Source organism: Neolamprologus brichardi, chromosome 2 (assembly GCF_056152115.1).
Source record: "Neolamprologus brichardi isolate AB-2024 chromosome 2, ASM5615211v1, whole genome shotgun sequence".
NCBI classification, from domain to species: domain Eukaryota; kingdom Metazoa; phylum Chordata; class Actinopteri; order Cichliformes; family Cichlidae; genus Neolamprologus; species Neolamprologus brichardi.
In genome coordinates this window covers 7,254,935-7,272,739 of record NC_142105.1, presented here as the reverse complement: position 1 = coordinate 7,272,739, position 17,805 = coordinate 7,254,935, and the positions used below count along the sequence as shown (strand labels likewise).

The 17,805-nt window shown below is 38.2% G+C and overlaps 1 protein-coding gene across 2 annotated transcripts; it reads left to right on the top strand.

Annotated features, from left to right (window-relative positions):
* Positions 1 to 14,003: 14,003 nt before the first annotated feature.
* Positions 14,004 to 16,946, top strand: LOC102795488 (uncharacterized). 2 transcript variants are annotated; one of them, XM_087852464.1, is made up of 7 exons: positions 14,004 to 14,031; positions 14,196 to 14,290; positions 14,682 to 14,783; positions 14,901 to 15,644; positions 15,741 to 15,883; positions 16,267 to 16,382; positions 16,736 to 16,946. In XM_087852464.1, the coding sequence occupies exons 2-7, from the start codon at positions 14,230 to 14,232 to the stop codon at positions 16,860 to 16,862; spliced, it is 1,293 nt and encodes a 430-aa protein (XP_087708590.1). In that variant the 5' UTR covers positions 14,004 to 14,031; positions 14,196 to 14,229; the 3' UTR covers positions 16,863 to 16,946. The 2 variants fall into 2 exon arrangements, with proteins under 2 accessions (XP_087708590.1, XP_035767055.2); XM_035911162.2 differs by lacking the exon at positions 14,004 to 14,031 and having other exon boundaries at positions 14,167 to 14,290.
* The last annotated feature ends 859 nt before the right edge of the window (positions 16,947 to 17,805 follow it).

Sequence of the window (17,805 nt, the reverse complement as noted above, 5' to 3'; positions counted from 1 at the left end):
GGTGCCAGGGCATTGAGGGATTTGTAAGTAAGAAGAAGGATCTTGTAAGTAATGAAAGCCTTGACCGGGAGCCAGTGGACACTTATGAGGGCGTGGGTGATATGTTCCAAGAACTTAGTGCCTGTTAGAAGCCTGGCAGCTGAGTTCTGAACATACTGGAGCCTATCCAGGGCTTTAGTGGAAATCCCAAATAGGACTTCATTGCAGTAGTCCAGCTGGGTTGTGACAAAAGCATGGATGAGGGTCTCTGCTACAGAGTCAGTGAGTGGTGGCTGAAGTCGAGAGATGATCTTTAGGTGGAAAAAAAGGTGTTTTGGTAACAGATTTGACATGAGTAAGGAATGAAAGAGTGAAGTCCAAAATGACACCCAGATTGAAAACCTCAGAGGAAGGTAAGATGAGGCAGCCTGTGTCAATCTTCTGTAGTTGGGTTTGGGGCCACAACCAAGAGCTCTTTTTTATTACTGTTAAGGTTGAGCAGGTTGGTTGACATCCATATTTTGATTTCATTCAGGCAGTTGACAAGTGATTGTGGGGGGAGCAAGGTGGAGGGTTTGGTACTGAGATAAAGTTGTTTATCATTAGCACAAGAATGGAAGCAAAGACCATGGCGACGGATGATCTGACTGAGGGGGAGCATTATGATGGTGACCGTGGGGAACACCATGGTTAACTGGAGCAGAGGTGGATTGGGAGTGTCCCATGGTGTCAAACTATGTTCTGTTGGAGTGGTATGACTGAAACCAGGAGAGTACTGTATCAGTGAGACCAAGATAGTTGGTTAGGCTGGAGAGAAACATGGTGTGAGAAATGGTGAGAGGTCCGGGGCGATGAGGATGCGGATGTGGCCAAAGTCAGCTACTTGACCATATATATTTTAAGAAGGACAAACTATGCTCAGGCCAGGAAACGCTATCCAATTCCAGAAACACACCATTGACTCTTTCCAAGCATCTACAAAGGTGACAAGCTAACACAAAGCCACTAGCAAAGAACCCAGAATGATGTTAAACTAAATGTATACTAACCCCAGCCAAGCACCCAGAACCAAGCCTTCAACAGATAACAGAAGCAGTCAGACTTCTGGCATACGAACCTCCATTTCTATCCATGACTGTTTCTACAGTAGAATTGCCACGTTGATCTCTGTGAAGTGCTCTTTGGACTGGTTTTCAGCTTTGCTCTTGGCGATGCTGTCATACTTAAACATTGAAAGAAAAATTTTGTGGGATCGTGTCAGTGTGTGGGCAAGTAGCCTAAGGTTTATATCTTTAACTGCCAATTATCTGACAGTGTATTTCAGCCCATGATGTAGAAGTAGTTCATTACTTTCTGCAGGATGCAATCAAGTGATGTAATACATGTCCTTTCTTTAAAAGTAACAAGTAATGTATTTCTTTACTTTTTGTTTGCTCTTTTCTATGACACTGTCTGATGTTGAAGTGTGCTTTACTTTGTGTATGCTATCTCAAGGCCACAGAAGTTAAATAAAAATACATTTGTTCTGTTGCTTTTATTCTTAAAAAGTGCCTGCGATTACATTATTCATAGAACTTCAGGTCAGTCTCTTAAAATGTTGTAATCATTAACACATTTCTAATCTAATAAAGCTTTAATATTCCCACTCAAACAATTTTGAGTTTGACAGATTCAGCAGATTCAGGTTTTCCTTTTCTTTATAGTGTAAGAGAATGCTGTTATTCTTTGAGACCAATATCACTGCCAGATTATTCCTCCATTAGTAAAACCAGTTCAGAGCTCCTTTTAATGGACATACTTGGGGCACAAGCCAAAGTAGTCATTTTCAGCACTTCTGTTCTGAGAAATGACTCACAATTAGCCCCATTGAGGTAACTGTCAGCGTACTAATCTCTGGCTTTTTTCCATATAATTAAAGGAGCTGCTTTCAGGGTGTTTACACAAAAACACGATCGCATTCTTGGGAACAGTGGCCTTGTTGATGAGTGGGAGATTTTTATTGGATCTCCCTGAGGCTTCTGCATGTGGGAAGACAGGTCACCTGCATCATTCAACAAAATCCCCCCACTCCACCTCCACCTCATCTCTCCCTCAGGATAATGCGGGTGGTGGACAGATGAGTGTTGACTAAGTGATGCTGACTTGCCAGTCCTCGCCTCCCTCAGCTTGTGTGTGACTAAAAATCCTCGGGTTGTGTTCCCGCGTAAGTGCATAACTAACTCAGAATGCAGTGTTTTCACATTGTGACAGTGGTATGTTTACTGAAGTAGCCTAAAGGATTCGCCTCCACTAAGAACACCCCAAAGGACTCTGTGTATATTACACTTATTACTGGCTATTTTCTTCAGTGATGTTTCTTCTGCAACAACATCGTAAGCCACTTTATGGCATTTGTTATCTTGTCTTCACACATCAAACTAGCAGCAGCTGAAAAAGTAGCAATTTGATAATTGGTCATAATCAGGTGTGTGGCTAAACTGGGCCACATGTTCCTCCTTCAAACACACCAACCACCTGCGAGTTTTTTTTTCATATTTTTTTAAATGGGGTGCACCTCAGAGGTGGCAAAGCTGCATGGATTCTTTATTGAAGTAGAAGTACATGTAATGCATATGATTAAAAATGGGGGACGGGGCTATGGCTCCCCACACTCCCTAGCAGATCGTTGCATGGAGAAACCTTTGGAATACAAGCATGCTGATCCACACAGGTGTGCACACAGGTGTACGCACGGGTGTTCACAGACGCGGACTACACCTTTCTTGGCTGCTGCCTCAAAGCACATTGTGCGCTGTCTATCTTGCGTGCTGCACAATAGCGTTTAATATTTAGTATCTACTGTTATCTACTGCTAGCTAGTTTATTGTGATGGTGCTGTTTTTATTATGGTTCTCTTTTTTTGTTTGCTTTCTCTTCAGTTTTTTTCTCCATACAGGTGATCCAGGTGTTTTGTTTGTTTTTCTTTCTTTCTTCCCCCCTTTCTCACCATCTCTTCTCCCCTCTATTTTTCTTTCTCTCCCTCTCTTTCTTTCATTCTTTCTCCCCGTCCTATCCCCCAGTCATGTCTGTCCCGTTTGTAGCAATCGAAAATAAAATAAATACATAATTATAATAAAGGTCAATCAAATGGACCAATATGCCAAGGCCATGATGATCCACTTGGCAAAATAAATCCGCTTGGCATCTTTCTTGGCCTTAAGACAACAATTCTGATGGCTAAAGAGCCAAACGGGACAACAATAAAAAAAACAAGCAAACAAACAAAAAACAAACAAACAAAAGAAATCAATCTCTGCGACTTTAAATTCGAAAGGGGCATTAACTTCAGCTTCTATTGGCCGATTTGCATTAATCATTTCAGCCAATAGAATCACAGTAACATGACCACGTTAACATCAGTCCCACCGATCACAAATTAAAATACACATGGCCCAAAATGCACGCTTTCTTTCCAAGCTCCTTAGACTTACACATGCTCAAAAAACCTCCAATGTGGCTGAATTAAAACAATTCTACACAGAAGAGTGGGCTAAAATGAATCCACAGCAATCTGAAACACTCATTGCCAGTTATCAAAAATGCCTGATTGCAGGTCCTGTGACCAAGGGTGGCACAACAAAAGTTACTGGGTTTATTTACTTTTTCATATTGTAGGCTTTCATTGCTTTTTTCATGATCATTTAACATCTGTATTTTGTATTTCCTTAGCTTACCCATGACTGTTATTTCTTAATGATCTACAAAAAAGTGTGCATTACCTGCAAAAATGGCAAGCACCATCCTATTTCAACTTTTTGAATTGCAGTTATGCATCAGTCTGCTCTACGCAGCATCCTTCACTTGGGAAGCCTCACTATGAAGAGATTTCTGAAGAAATTACGTGCATGGTTTGTTGGCTTTACAGATGATGGAGCCGCCTCACTCTTGTGTGAACACATCAACCCTCAAATGACCGTCACTCACTGCATCATTCACAGTTAGAACTTGCAGTCCATTATTCAGTCCACAGCATTTTCTGCATTTCATTCTGACATTATTTCACATTAAATATTGAAGTTAAATGGCGCAGCTGAGAAAGTGGTGCTAAGCAGAATGGGGATTTAATGTTAACATGTTAAACTGTTTGTATTACTATAAATGATTAATTGTCCGAAGAGGAAAATGAGAGACTGGGAATATTGTGCATGTTCTTTTTATTTTTCTTAACAAAATATTATTGTAAACACTGTGTTTGTAGTTTATAAATGGCAGCAGTACAGGCTTTCAGGTCATGGCTTTTACCCCATTTGAATTCAAGCCTCAGCAAAAAGTTATTTTGGTGAATTAGTAGTAACATCTGTGCTTTTCCAGCTATGACGAATGATTTAGAAAATGCTATTAATACCTGCTGACCTCGAACTTTGAAAACTCAGTGAGTTTTTCTATGTTTGCAACAATAGGAGAAGAGTGAAAAACTCTTTCAAATGGGGAGGAAGTCCAACGAAGAGATAATGAAGGTGAAGTAAGGAAAGAACAAAGATCGATGGGAGGAATGGGAGGCTGAATAGTTAGCTGTCGGATAAACTTACTGCCTTCAGAATCTGTCTTTGTGAGTGCAGCTGGCTGCTGATAGCTGGTGGGTATTTGGGAAGGGTTGAGACTGGGCCTGTACCTGTGACTCACTGGCCACAGGTGTCAGTCAAACTCGACCTGGCTGCCAGAGGAATGTGGTAAACAAGCCAGTGTGGTCCCAGAGACCCAAAGCAAGGAGCATCTAACAGAGCAGCAACGTGACCGCTAAATCAGACTTTCAGCTGCTCCCTGAAGTGCAGTGAACACCTGGAGGTGAAGGAAGACAGAAAAAACACCCGTATCTCTGCCTCTACTTTGACTTTTTTTAGGAGTTGTATGCCAGGTCTTTATGCCCAGAGGCGATGCGAGCCAAGGTTACTGTTCAGCCATCTAACAGTGCGCTTTTCTTCCTTCTCGGGTTCCACTCGACTTCTTTCATTTGTCAAATGTGAGAGATTCCCCCCCGCAAGTTCACAAACTAAAACATACCTGCATTACATACAAACTTCATCTTTCATTATTTTCATCAGTAGATTTCTAAATAATTACTCAGGTACTTGGGTATTTGGACAATGGCAGGTTTTTTGTTGTCATTTCATTCCTATACACCACCACAGTGGATTTTAAATCAAAAATCAAGATGTGATTTAAATGCAGACTTTAAAGAAACTTTTAACTTTTAACAAAAATATTGTATTTTCTGTTTAAGAATGCTGTTTTATATGTTGCTCCACTTTTTCAGATACCAAATAAATGAAAAATGTAACTGTAACCGTCCAAGTACTCAGGGACCCTCATTCATCTTTCTTGATCTAAAGTAATATTTCAGAAAGCGTGCTCAAAAACCTTTTCGGTGTGTCATTTCTCATTATTACACATAATTTATGGATGTCTATGGTTTAAGAATTTCATGTTAATAGCACCTTTATAAATATATTTACTTAGAAAAGGGTGTTCAATACTTATTTTACCCGCTGTAAATATTTGTATGAATATAAAAGTACGTAATCAGTACACATGCATTAATTATTATTGATTAATTATTAATTACCTTTTGGGTTGAATCATTACTGAAAAAGGCTAACAGCTTAGATTAAAGTCAGCAAAATCTGTTGGCTGTTGGCTCTGCTCAAGATATCCTCTAATCTCATATTTTGATTACGTTTCTGTGTGCAACGTACCATATGTACCCATAACACATACATATACACAGTGTTATGTATGCAAATGCTTGTGCTAATCTATTTTTCGTTTATTATATTTCCAGGATCATGTGCCTTATCTTATAATGGGCAAAAAAAAAAAAAATCCAGTAAATGTGTTTAAATCAGCACCTTAGCCTTAAATAATCTAAGACAGGAAGTGCTGACGTCCACTGTGTGAAACTCTCATTAACTACTGCCACACCAGTTTCCCTTTTAGTTCTGCTTTTGGAATGACTGTTTTGAGCTGTAGCAACTATTCTAGTACAGGAAATAATGGGGAACTTTGTGTCATAGTTTATTATATTGTTTTTACACACTTTCATGTAAATGTTTAGAATATTAGCTGTATTTTTCAGTCATGTTTGTGACACCTTAGCACAGGAGTTCAATAAATCCAGGCTTAAAGGGAAAGACAAAACACGGAGACCGCACATAACAATAAATGAAGTTATCTAAGAGTCAAAAGCTAAATGTGTAACCAGTTTAAATGTCATGTGTGTAACATTTAGATGTGTGGACATGTGCTCTTTAAGTAAATTAAACAATAAAGTTCAGTCAAAGTGACCTGAAAGAGACAAAGAGAGAGGCTGACTGTTGATGCCTATATTTGTTGGTGAGCAGTCAACCCAAACTTTATTCCAAATAAAAAACTCACAAAATGTGGATCTAGTTGTGTAAGCTCTAGAGGCCAATGGACGATCACACCTCTCCTTGAGAGCAGAGACCCACCTCATAACCCAGAACATAAAGATATAATATAAAGATACAAAGCAAATCATTTTTCAATCTGAACACAGTCCAATTTTTTAATCAACATTCTCAACCCATCCATCCATCCATCCATTCGCTTCCGCTTATCCTTTTCAGGGTCGCGGGGGGCGCTGGAGCCTATCCCAGCTGTCATAGGGCGAGAGGCGGGGTACACCCTGGACAGGTCGCCAGTCTGTCGCAGGGCTAACACACAGGGACAGACAACCATTCGCAGTCACATTCACTCGCACATTTACACCTAGTGGCAATTTGGATTATTCAATTAACCTATCCCCACAAGCTGCATGTCTTTGGACGGTGGGAGGAAGCCGGAGTACCCGGAGGTACAAACACGGGGAGGACATGCAAACTCCACACAGAAAGACCCCGGCCTGATGTTGGAATTGAACTCAGGACCTTCTTGCTGTGCGGCAACAGTGCTAACCACCGTGCTGCATTCTCAATCCAATATTATTTATAAATATCAGTTTACATTTACAACAAATATCCTTTGTATCATAAAATACACATCCCAGTACTTCCCTACTTCCCAGTCTCAATGATCCGGCAACGTTGGATCCTGTGGATGCATTTTTTAAATTTTATTATACTCCAGTGGACTATTTGGAAAGCATAATATAAGCTTCAAAAATACAAAAAACAGAAATATTGGAATATAATAGATGTGCAACTGTAGCTAGGCATAACTTATATACAAGGGCCACGTGTCAATGTATCTGCCACTATGTTTTTCTTTCTCTTAATGAGACAACCCCCAAGTTAAAGGATTGGAAGAACAAAGCCCATCTCATTAACTTCTGACTCAGATATTGAAGTAACTGAAAAAGAGTTAGAGGTGTTTGACTGGAGGGTACAGTGACTGCTGTCAACAACATTAAAGTTATTTTGCCTTTTACTGGTTATGCTTTAAAGCACAATGATTGGGTCCCTACTACGTACTATGTAGTCCATCAGGGTTCAGGACAAAAGTTACCCGATTGAAACGTCGAATAAAAGGAAGTCAAAATTAAGCAAGTTCACATGAGAAAAATCAAACATGTAAACTTGATTAAACCGAATCATACATGTGACAGGCTACCCAAGGTTGAGTTTATCTGCACACAGCTGCATAACAGAAGAAAATATTACATAAAACAGATAAAGATGTTTTTCACAGTATTGATCACATCTAAATTCTTAGTGATGTCTTGACTTCAAAAAAGGCACAATCTTACAGTATCCTTGGCTGATCATTCATAAAAATCTTTATGCAAAGCTTTTGCACGAGCCTTTAAGAAAGATAAGATGAAAGAAATTTTTCTATCTCTAAAAAAAGAACTCCGTGTAGGGAAAAAAGGCTGGGAAGAATCATGGGCGTATCTCACATCCCTTTTCTGTTTTATTACTTTCATTTCATTTTTTACAGCTTTTCCTGGCGCCAAGCACAACCACAACTATTTTAAAAATCAATTAATCATTTAAGTTATATTTTTAAAAATATGTTTCTCTTTTCGTTGCTAAGGTTTAATCTAACTTTCCCAAATGCATATGTTCTATTTTTGCTTTGTGATTTACCTGCTAAATCATATAAATCACATTTTTAAAAATGATGGATGATTAACAACTGCTACAATAGCCGCATATTCATCCCCATCAATCACAGCTGAGTGTTTGCTGTTAAACATTAATGCTACTGGTCAGTGTATATTAGAACCTGTCCTTGAGTATAAATTATAACATAAGAAAAGCTCTCCAAAAGTTGAATCTGTTCATCTGAACGTAGCGTTTTTTGTGGGAGAAACGTTTCGTCACTCATCTAAGTGACTTCTTCAATAAGAAAAGCTCTGCTTTTGATTTCTTTTTTGCAATGTTCTGCAATGATCTGACACGAAGCTATAGTTCATTGAGGCTGTTAAAATATTTCAATTTGTAGAGTAAATGATATGATTAAGAATTATGATCATGAAGGATTGTAAAGCACGCTCAATGGGGAACAGTTAATTTGTCAGTTTGCCAAGATCTATATGGTCTTGGCTGCCTACTCTTTCAGACTGCTGCACTGCTGCTGTTTGCAAGCATATAGGCCCCGAGCTTTTATGTGGCAGTGTTTTATGGGTGTTTTGGCACATGGTGGTGTTTTTGATTTGTTTGTAATCTAAATGCATCAACGATTTTGCTGTCTTAGCCAAAATTCTTTACAAGGAGTTTAAATATGAGCGTCGTTTGACCAGGTAAAAATTTATCGCTGAAGTAATGAATCTTTTTGTTCTTGAGTTGGTTCATAGTGCAGCATGGATTAAAGGCATGGATTTCTGATTTTGTGTTAGTTGATATATCTTGATATGTTGATGGTCCTCCAAACACCATAGAAATATCTAAACATTTATAAACAGTCATGATTTTGAACAAATTCAATTAATATTTTTGTTATTGACTTCAGAATCTACAGACCGCAGTTGATGCAGAGCAGTACAACTGCCTTCATATAGCATCACTTCAGAGCAACAGTCATTACCTATGAAAATCACTTGGTCTCTCTCGTTGAGTGAAAACATTTTCTTAACAGGAAGAAACTTCTGACAGAATCAGGCTCAGGGTAATTAATTGTTGAGTTCACAAAGGAAAGAGCCACCAAATCCAGCAGCCGGTTTTAATTTGATTTTGGAGATTGGAAATAATTCTGGAAGATTAAACACAACTAATTTTGCCAACCTTCCTGTGCCTTCATTCATCTTTTAACTTGCCAGATTTGTCTTGGGATTGCATGTGGGGTGGGAGCTGATGGCATATTGGGACATTTCCTCATAAGATCCATCTGGTTATCAGAATTCCAAATAAAATCAGTGTAGATTAATGCAAACTTGGGCAGCTTACCAAACAATTTAAAGAATGTAAATGGAATAAGAAAAATAGTTTAAAAAATAAATAAAAGCTTCTTTTATGGGATAAAACAGGAAAAAACTACATATAATCCATCTGATAATTATAAAAGAAGCATTTAAGTTATTATATGAATATTATGATTATAATATACATAAAATGCTGTTATGGCAAGTGATGTATCCGCGATCTACTGAATGTACCTACAGTCCTGAAGTTAACCTCAGCAAAGTATTAATTCAGCACTCAGTGCTTTTCTGCGAAGGAGTTCAATCAGTTCAGTCTGAGCCAGAGAAATACTCAGCACTCAGTTTCCTACAACAGTAAAGAGACGGAGCTAAGTGTTCCACATGGAGAGAGGGATCAATACATAAAAACAGCACAGCTGGCCTGACAGCCTGTCTTTTCCCGACAACGTCTAATGCAGCAGTGAGAAAAATCAAAACATCAGCTGCTGGGACTCCTGGCATATCAGCTTGACAGCCGTCTCTGTCATATTAAAATTTTTGACAAATGGCACTTTTTTTTTTGTGGTCACGTTTCTCCAAATCTTTTTTCTAGCAGTTTGTAACAGCTGCCACTGGAGCTGTATCTGGGCTGAAGCTAGACCAAATTTCTTCACGTTGAGGAATGCAGATCGCCTGCAAATGGCTTGTTTTTAATGAGGCATTGACATTGTTCTCAGATTAAACTTGGGACTTGTTCAGTAAGAACTTGTGCATCAGGGTCTTTGAATGAGAAATGTGCTGTGATAATGAAAGAAACTTAAAACTCAAAAAGCATGCAAATGAAGTCTAATTTCAAAGTATTGCTTGTGAATTTTATAAGAACACAAAGTCAAAAAAGTCACAAAGAAAAAGTTTTGTTCCTGTTTAATTACCAGTATGCATTTTAATACAAATATATTTTTTTGCTAAAGTGCTCAAGTTGGTGTAGGAGGAAGTCACTCACTTTAAATTGATTGTAGTTAAATTTTGTGCTGGCATTTATGATCCTACATCAAAAAAAGGCTCCAGTACCACACAGTGACTATAAATAAACAATGGATGTTGTCATGGTCCTCACTATGTGAACCTGCAATTTCTCTGTACTCTCTGCCTCGTCTCTCTCCTATCCTGCATGTGTATATACAGTATGCTTTACCTGTGGATGATCATGCATGTGTCAGTCTTTTCTGAGTTCTGCAATGTATGCATTTCTCCACTTACCTTTGAAGAATACTTATCTTTTTCCCTTTGTGCTCAGATCTTTTGGAGAAAGACTGTGTAAGTTATCAGATATACAAACATTAAGTTCAAGTTTATTGTAGTCATTTTGACACTACTGTTATGAATTTGGGATAGCAGGAAGCAGCAGAATCGGACACCATAAATCCCTCACTACCTGAGAGACCTGAGCCAGAGGAGTTCCATCTCCTTTGTTGCCAGTCTTCAGAGGGGGTCCTGCCTCCACTACAGTTGTCATCCCCCCGTCAAGCCACCAGAAGTGTCCAGTCACCTCCCCCGATGCCAGCCTTTAGCCAAACCAGAGGTGTCCAGTGGCTTTAGCCAACGCTAGCCCACTAAGAGTCAGCTTCCTTTGCGACCTCCAGAGGGTCTCATTCACTTCCATCGCTCTCCTTCAAACTTCCTAAGGTGCAGTCAGTCATCACTGGCTGCCTCCTTGGCCTCATGAGTAAATCCATCACTGGCCTTCAAGCTAGTCCCTTGTGAGGCTGAGCCGCTGGCTGTTCATTTTGCATCCGAGGGAGTCTCATTTCCTCAGCCATCAATTGCTTATCGGAGCTGCTGTGTCTCGATCACTGGCCACCCGGTCAGGACCCAGAGTTGCTCCATCTCTGCCGTTGACCATCTGACCAGATCCAAGAGTTACTCTGTGTCTACTGCTGAGTTGTTTCCCCTTTGCTGCCCCCCTTTGCTGCCATGTTCCCTTTTCTGACCTGATGGCTGGACTCAAGAGAGGCAGGGTACACCCTCAACAGGTCACCAGTCTGACACAAGACTAAAAACAGAGAGACAGACAACCATTCACACTCAAATCTATGGGCAATTTATAATCACTAGTTCTAACCACAACAATTGCATGTGTCTTGATTGCAGAAGGAAGCCAGAGTACCCAGAGAACACATGCAAAAACAGGGAGAACATACAAACTCCACAGCGAAGAGCCCTGGTCCCAAACCCAGGACCTTCTACAACGGCTAATTGCCGTGCCCTCTTTCTCCCACTGTTAAATGTGTCAATTTTTATATAAGTCTTAGTAATTATATCAACTGGTCTTCTGTTTGTGCAACTCTAACAGCTGTTTGTCAGTGGATTACTGGACCGGTGTCAAAGGCAAAATGCCTGGACTGGCCTCACTGACAGTCTTACAGTGGTCAATGGGACCCAGTCACCATTTGAATTGAAAAAGTTTAAATTTTGTATTTGTTTGTATTTTGTACAAATACAAACAAAAAGGTTCTCATGTCATCACCGCTGCTATAACTTTATAGATAGAGTGTAATTTGCAGAACTTGTCTTTACTGTTCCATATGATTTTTTTCTTTTTTCAATTCTTTATTAACATAAAATTAACCATGATTCATCCTAAACTAAAACTGCTTGAAGGTGGAAAATAAGGACACAAAGGATCAGTCTTATATAGAGAGCCTGTGTAAAACTAAACTGCCTAAATCTATTTAATATTGATCCAAAAATTCAGCAACAGGAAATCTTGTTGAACCAGATCTAGAAGTGATTGAATACACTTTCAAATTCAGAGCTTACTCAACTGCATCCACAGAGACTTCACTGCATTAAAATTCATGTCCTGTTTGATGCATTTAAAAACATGCAGAGGTGGTGATGGGGGCGGATGATAGCAGAACTCGTACTGTTTCTACTATTGCAAATAACGCTTAAATGAAAAAAGACAAACCGAAAGTTACAAAACCAATCAGAGGTCAGAAGGTTTTCTTAAAGAGGAGAAGATGGTTTCTTTCTTACCTTGTTGATCAGGCACTGGTACAGCCTGGACAGCCCAATGAATTCCAAAACCAGTAATGTGGAGAATATGTTTCATCTGATGTGGAATCATGGAATGATCTGTCTTCACCTGCCAATTCTCACCAATGTTGCCAAAACAGTATCAGTATCTGCCATGCAATTATGGAGTGCTCCTTGAGGTCCTTAGAGAAGAATAAAAAATAGAGAACGAGACAGACAGGGGAAGCTCTTAAGACATTGTTTATGACACCTTTAAACAGTGTTTGCTATGAATGGCATAACCAGATATTAGTAGTGGCTGAGTGGTGTATTGAAGGCTGTTTCATTCATCTGCTTTTCTGATTCTGACAAGCTGTTAGGTTAGCTTGGAGGTAGTGGTGACGGGCAGGTAAGAAACCTAAGTGAGGTGTTTACCAGAGTCAGGCTGCTGACCGTACCGATAAGCAGAATTTAGTCTGGCTGTGAATGGTGATCTCCATGGAGCAAAGCAGGCAAATCTTGCAGGTGAGAAAACAGAATCTTGCAAGTCCAGAATCAGCAGTTCCATCCAGGCAAGCCACAAATACATTACAAAGATAGGGTGATGTGGTAATGTAAGTGGAAAGCAACATCAGGAAGAAGGAGTAATGGAAAATAGTGCAGATGTGGAAAGTAAAGTCCAAAGTAGTCCCAGTGGTAATAGGACCATTAGGCATTAGGAGCTGTAATCCTGAAACTAGAAGAGTGGCTGCAGCAGATTCCAGGCACAGCATAGTGGTCTTTGTCCAGAACATAGACCACCCAATGTAAGGTTTGTCCTGCCACTGCTGCTCAGTACAGGTAATTACAATAATATTTTTTAAAATTTCTGTAAAGGTTAATCAACACTTATGCAAAGCTCTATAACTAAAATGACATTTTTAAAATTTAAATTTATTAAAACAATGGTTTTTGATTTAATTCTATGCTTGATAGAATTAAACCAGCACAAATTTGGATTAAAAATGAGTTTTTAAATTTGTAAACCAACTTAACTTTAAGGTGTAATTAGCCACTGTACTAATGTTAAACTAGGAGAGTGAAAATACTATGTATGTATAATAAAATATCTACTTATTATTGTAATACTAGCAAGCTAGCTAAAAAACCTAGCAAGCTAACCCAGAATTTACCATACAGTTTTCTTTGATCCCTTACTTATAAATATGTACAACTTTGCCCTGAGTTCCTGTATATATGTCTCTGTCACATAATATTGATGAGAAATGTGGACAGAATATGTGAGCAGTTTTCCATTTCTATTTATTTCTTGTTTCTCAGCACATTCACACTCTCAGTTATTTAACCTCTGTGAGAACTTAATCTGTGGGAAAAGGGAACAGAAATCACAGAAGGTGGAAGTCTAAAAACAATCAGGTCAGTCAAAGAGAAAAGATCCCAATCACTACTTCATGGTATTTAACCTTAGCTATTTCTATTAAGTCTGAGTGGGAAGTACCTTGAATGTGGGAATGTAGACATACAGTGGATTTTGCATAGTTTCCTTTTCAACCAATCAGTTTATGTCAAGTGCTTTATGACGTGGAACATCCTTTTTTCACTACAATAAATAATACTGAGTTAACATTCATTTTTTTATTGGTCAGTGGCAGAATCTTTTTTGAATTCACTGTTATTGTGCGTATTTAGCTAAGTGCGAGGTAAGTGCAGGTTTAAAAACTATTTAATGTTTAGATAATTGAATGTGAACTTTCTCTATAACATTAAAAAATGTTTATGAATGTTAGTATAGTTTAGTGGAAAATCAGCACTTCTGGAACTGTTTTTCATTTCCAATGTCTCTTTTTAATGAAAACCTACAAAGGTCTTACCTGAACAGAAAAAAATCCAGAACATTAATGGATACAATGGAAATTGATGACACCTTATTATATATGGACGGCAATCTCATTACTCAAGGTACAGTATCACCCCCAAAACACGCAGACAAAACTAGTGGGTAAACAAAATAAAATGCAAACCTGTTTTTCAGCTTAAATTTCAAACTGAATAATGTCACACTTTTGTGTGTGTGTGTATTTCATTGCTTAAGACGCCTTTGGTTTGAGAACACTTTATTGAATAATACATTTCATGTTTAATTCATAAAAGGACCAATATCATACTGGTCTATGCTCAGTAATACATAATTACACAGTAAAGCAGGTTTTAAAGATTTTTAAATGGATTCAAAAATTCTAAAACTTAAGTTAAAGTCTCTAAAGACTTTTTTAACCAATCTTACTTGTCTAATGATATATTTGTTTGTAGTTTAATTTGAAAAATGTCTGTTTTCTTATTTACAAAACAGTGAATTTTCGCAGAAGAAACCAGATCCTCAGATGTGTCACTGTGAGCCTCGGATTACTGTGTGCTGTCCTGTTGTGCAGTAACATAAGTCAATTTATATTCTGTAAGTTGTTTATTTTTATTCAATAAAAATAACCCCCTTTTTTGTTGCTTTTACATCCAGTTCATGATAATCAATTGAATCCGGCAAAGTATTATTTTTATTTTTTAAATTTCACAGATGAGATCATCCATCCTACATCAGGAGGCCAAACACAGTCATATCACAATACACTCACTCAAGATAAGGAGAAACTCCAAAATGATAATGACAACCTAACTGCAGAGAGGGACAGACTGGAGATCAGTTATAATGCTTTGAGTAAGGAGACAAGACAGTTAAAGATCATACTGAGCAACCTCACAAAAGATAAAGATGAGCTGCAGCGCTATTACAGTTATTTGATTACTAAACGAGATGAGCTGGAGGCCAATTTCAGCAATGTGAAAAAGGAGAAGGACTGGTTACAAACAAATTTCATCAACTTAAAACAAGAGAGAGATCAATTCGAGACAAACTACACTGACATGCAGAGGAAGCTTGAGGGCTTACAGACTAATCACAATAATCTGACAGCAACTGCAGAGCAGCTACAAACCAGCTACTATAACCTCCAAAGAGAAAAGGATGGATTAAGCATTCTTTTTACTGCACTGAGAGTAAAAGAAGTCCAGCTAGAAGGTAATTACACTGTGTTAAAGAGGGAGAAAGACCAGTTACAAAGAAGCTACAATACTCTGAATAGAAACAAACATCAAACTGACCAGAGCTATAACACCCTGCGGAAAGACAAAGAGCAACTTCAAACCAGGTATAATACTTTGAGGAAGGAAAAGGAACAATTACAAACCAACTACAGTCGTTTGACTACAGCTAGAGAAGAGTTACAATCGAAAGTCAAAAGGATGACCACTAAACTAAGCGGTATGCTTCCTATGTTACAGCTTAAATTTACTAAAATTATCTCCATTGTGGTATTCTTCATCTTTTGGATATTTTTTCCATGTGATGAATTTGCAGGCATTCCTTGTCAGGCCCACTGGAGAAGGTTCGACATAAGTTGTTATTTTGTCTCAACCTTGAAGAAAAACTGGACGGAAAGCAGAAAAGCCTGCATCGCTGAAGGTGCAGATCTACTTGTCATAGACAGCGCTGAGGAACAGGTAATAAACAAAGGCAGATTTAGAATCGCTAAACTTTGCCAGTGATTGCAAGAATTTTTACTGGCTTTGTACTGCGTTGCTAAGGTTTGCATGTACAGTTAAAGATGACTGCAGTGTTGCAAGAACTCCATTAGGTGATGGAGCTAAAACGAAAACTTAAAGGATCATTAATGCTGTTATAATCCATCTTATTGGAGACATGGGACTCTATCCCAAAGACAAATGACTGTCATCGTGGCTCTACGGGTCATTCAAAATTTTTTTACAAAACTGAAATGTGTAGAAATTGTCTGTACCAGTCCATTTATTATATATTCCAATTTAGATCAAGATCACCCCCTGACAGTAATGTCATCAGTCTTTTGTTTGTGCGACTCTAACAGGTTTTTGTCAACGAATTACTGGACAAGAGCGAGAGGCAAAATGCTTGGATTGGCCTCACTGACACACTTACAGAGGGGGTTTGGACCTGGGTGGATGGGACCCCTATTACCATAGAGTGAGTTTAAATACACGAACCTGAACAAAAAGGATCTAACTTTACAGATTTTCTAAATGTAAGGTTAATTTATCAAACTTTTATGTACAACTTTACTGTACAAAGATCAGTCTTGTATTCTGTTGTTGAACTGAACTCTGCCAAAAACTTTAATATCTATCCAACAATTCAGCAACAGGAAATGTAAGGAAAGGATGATTGCAGAAGTGCACAGTATTATTTCTACTTTTGCAAATGAGAGTTAAATTAAAAAGACAAACTGATGCACCAAACAATCACAATGTAGGAGTGAATTTGTTTCTTATAGCGACAAAGTGGAGAAAATGATTACTCTCTCTTACCTTATTCATCAGATACTGGCTGCCTGGACAGCCTAATGACTTCAAAAGCCAGGACTGTGGAGAATATGTTTCATCTGATAAAGGATCATGGAATGACGATGGCTGTTTCGCAACACAAAATTATATTTGTGAGAAATAAGATCAACATGACTTACAGTGTTAACTAAAGATTTGGACTGTGGTTCTTAAGTTTATTAATAGACAATATTCCAGATTTTTGGCTCTGTCATCATAAAAAACACCCACACAAGTTCATTTCAATTCAGTTTTATTCATATGGCACCAAATCACAATGACAGTAGCCTCGATGTCCTTTATATTGTAGGGTAAAGAAAAATAGCAATAATCCAGCCTGGAAGTAACAAATCCATGAAATAGTTTTTCAGCATCACTCTGACACAAAATGCTTCTAATATTGGAGAAAATGAGCAATTAATTACCCTAAGTATTGTCTTTGAAGCCAAATCCTGATGATTGTAACCTACCATATTCATCTGTTCCAAAGAGTTTTGTTTTTGCCCAGAACTGATAAAAAAAGAGTTTTGGACTAGTTAACATGAAAAAACACATTCTTGTTTATTTTGGCTAAATCCTGCATATTTCCTGTGTCACATCTTACTCAAAATGTAATTTAAAATGTAAATGAATAGCATTTAAGATAATTGAAATTTTATTATCATTATTGTTTTAAAAGTTCAAAATTAATAAATTACAAATTAATTACAATTTAATTTACAAATGGAAGACAAGAGTTTTGGACCCGAGGGCCACAAAAGAAGTCAGTGGTGAGAGGTATTTTTACATTTCGTCCACTGCATTTTATTTTCCATCAGCCAAATCTTCCATCTGTCCACGTTCATATTTGCTTTCCTGACTTGGGTCACTGGGGCCCTACAAGCTATCGCAGTTGACAAGCTCGCAGAATATCATAGCGCTAAGAGGGAGACAGACAACCATGTAGACTTACGGCCAATTTACAGTCATCAGTTAACTGAACTTTTAACTGTGGAAGGACAGATACAGGCAAATGTACACAGAATAGGTCAGCCATGTTTAAACTGCATGGTGCATGGTTTTTTAAG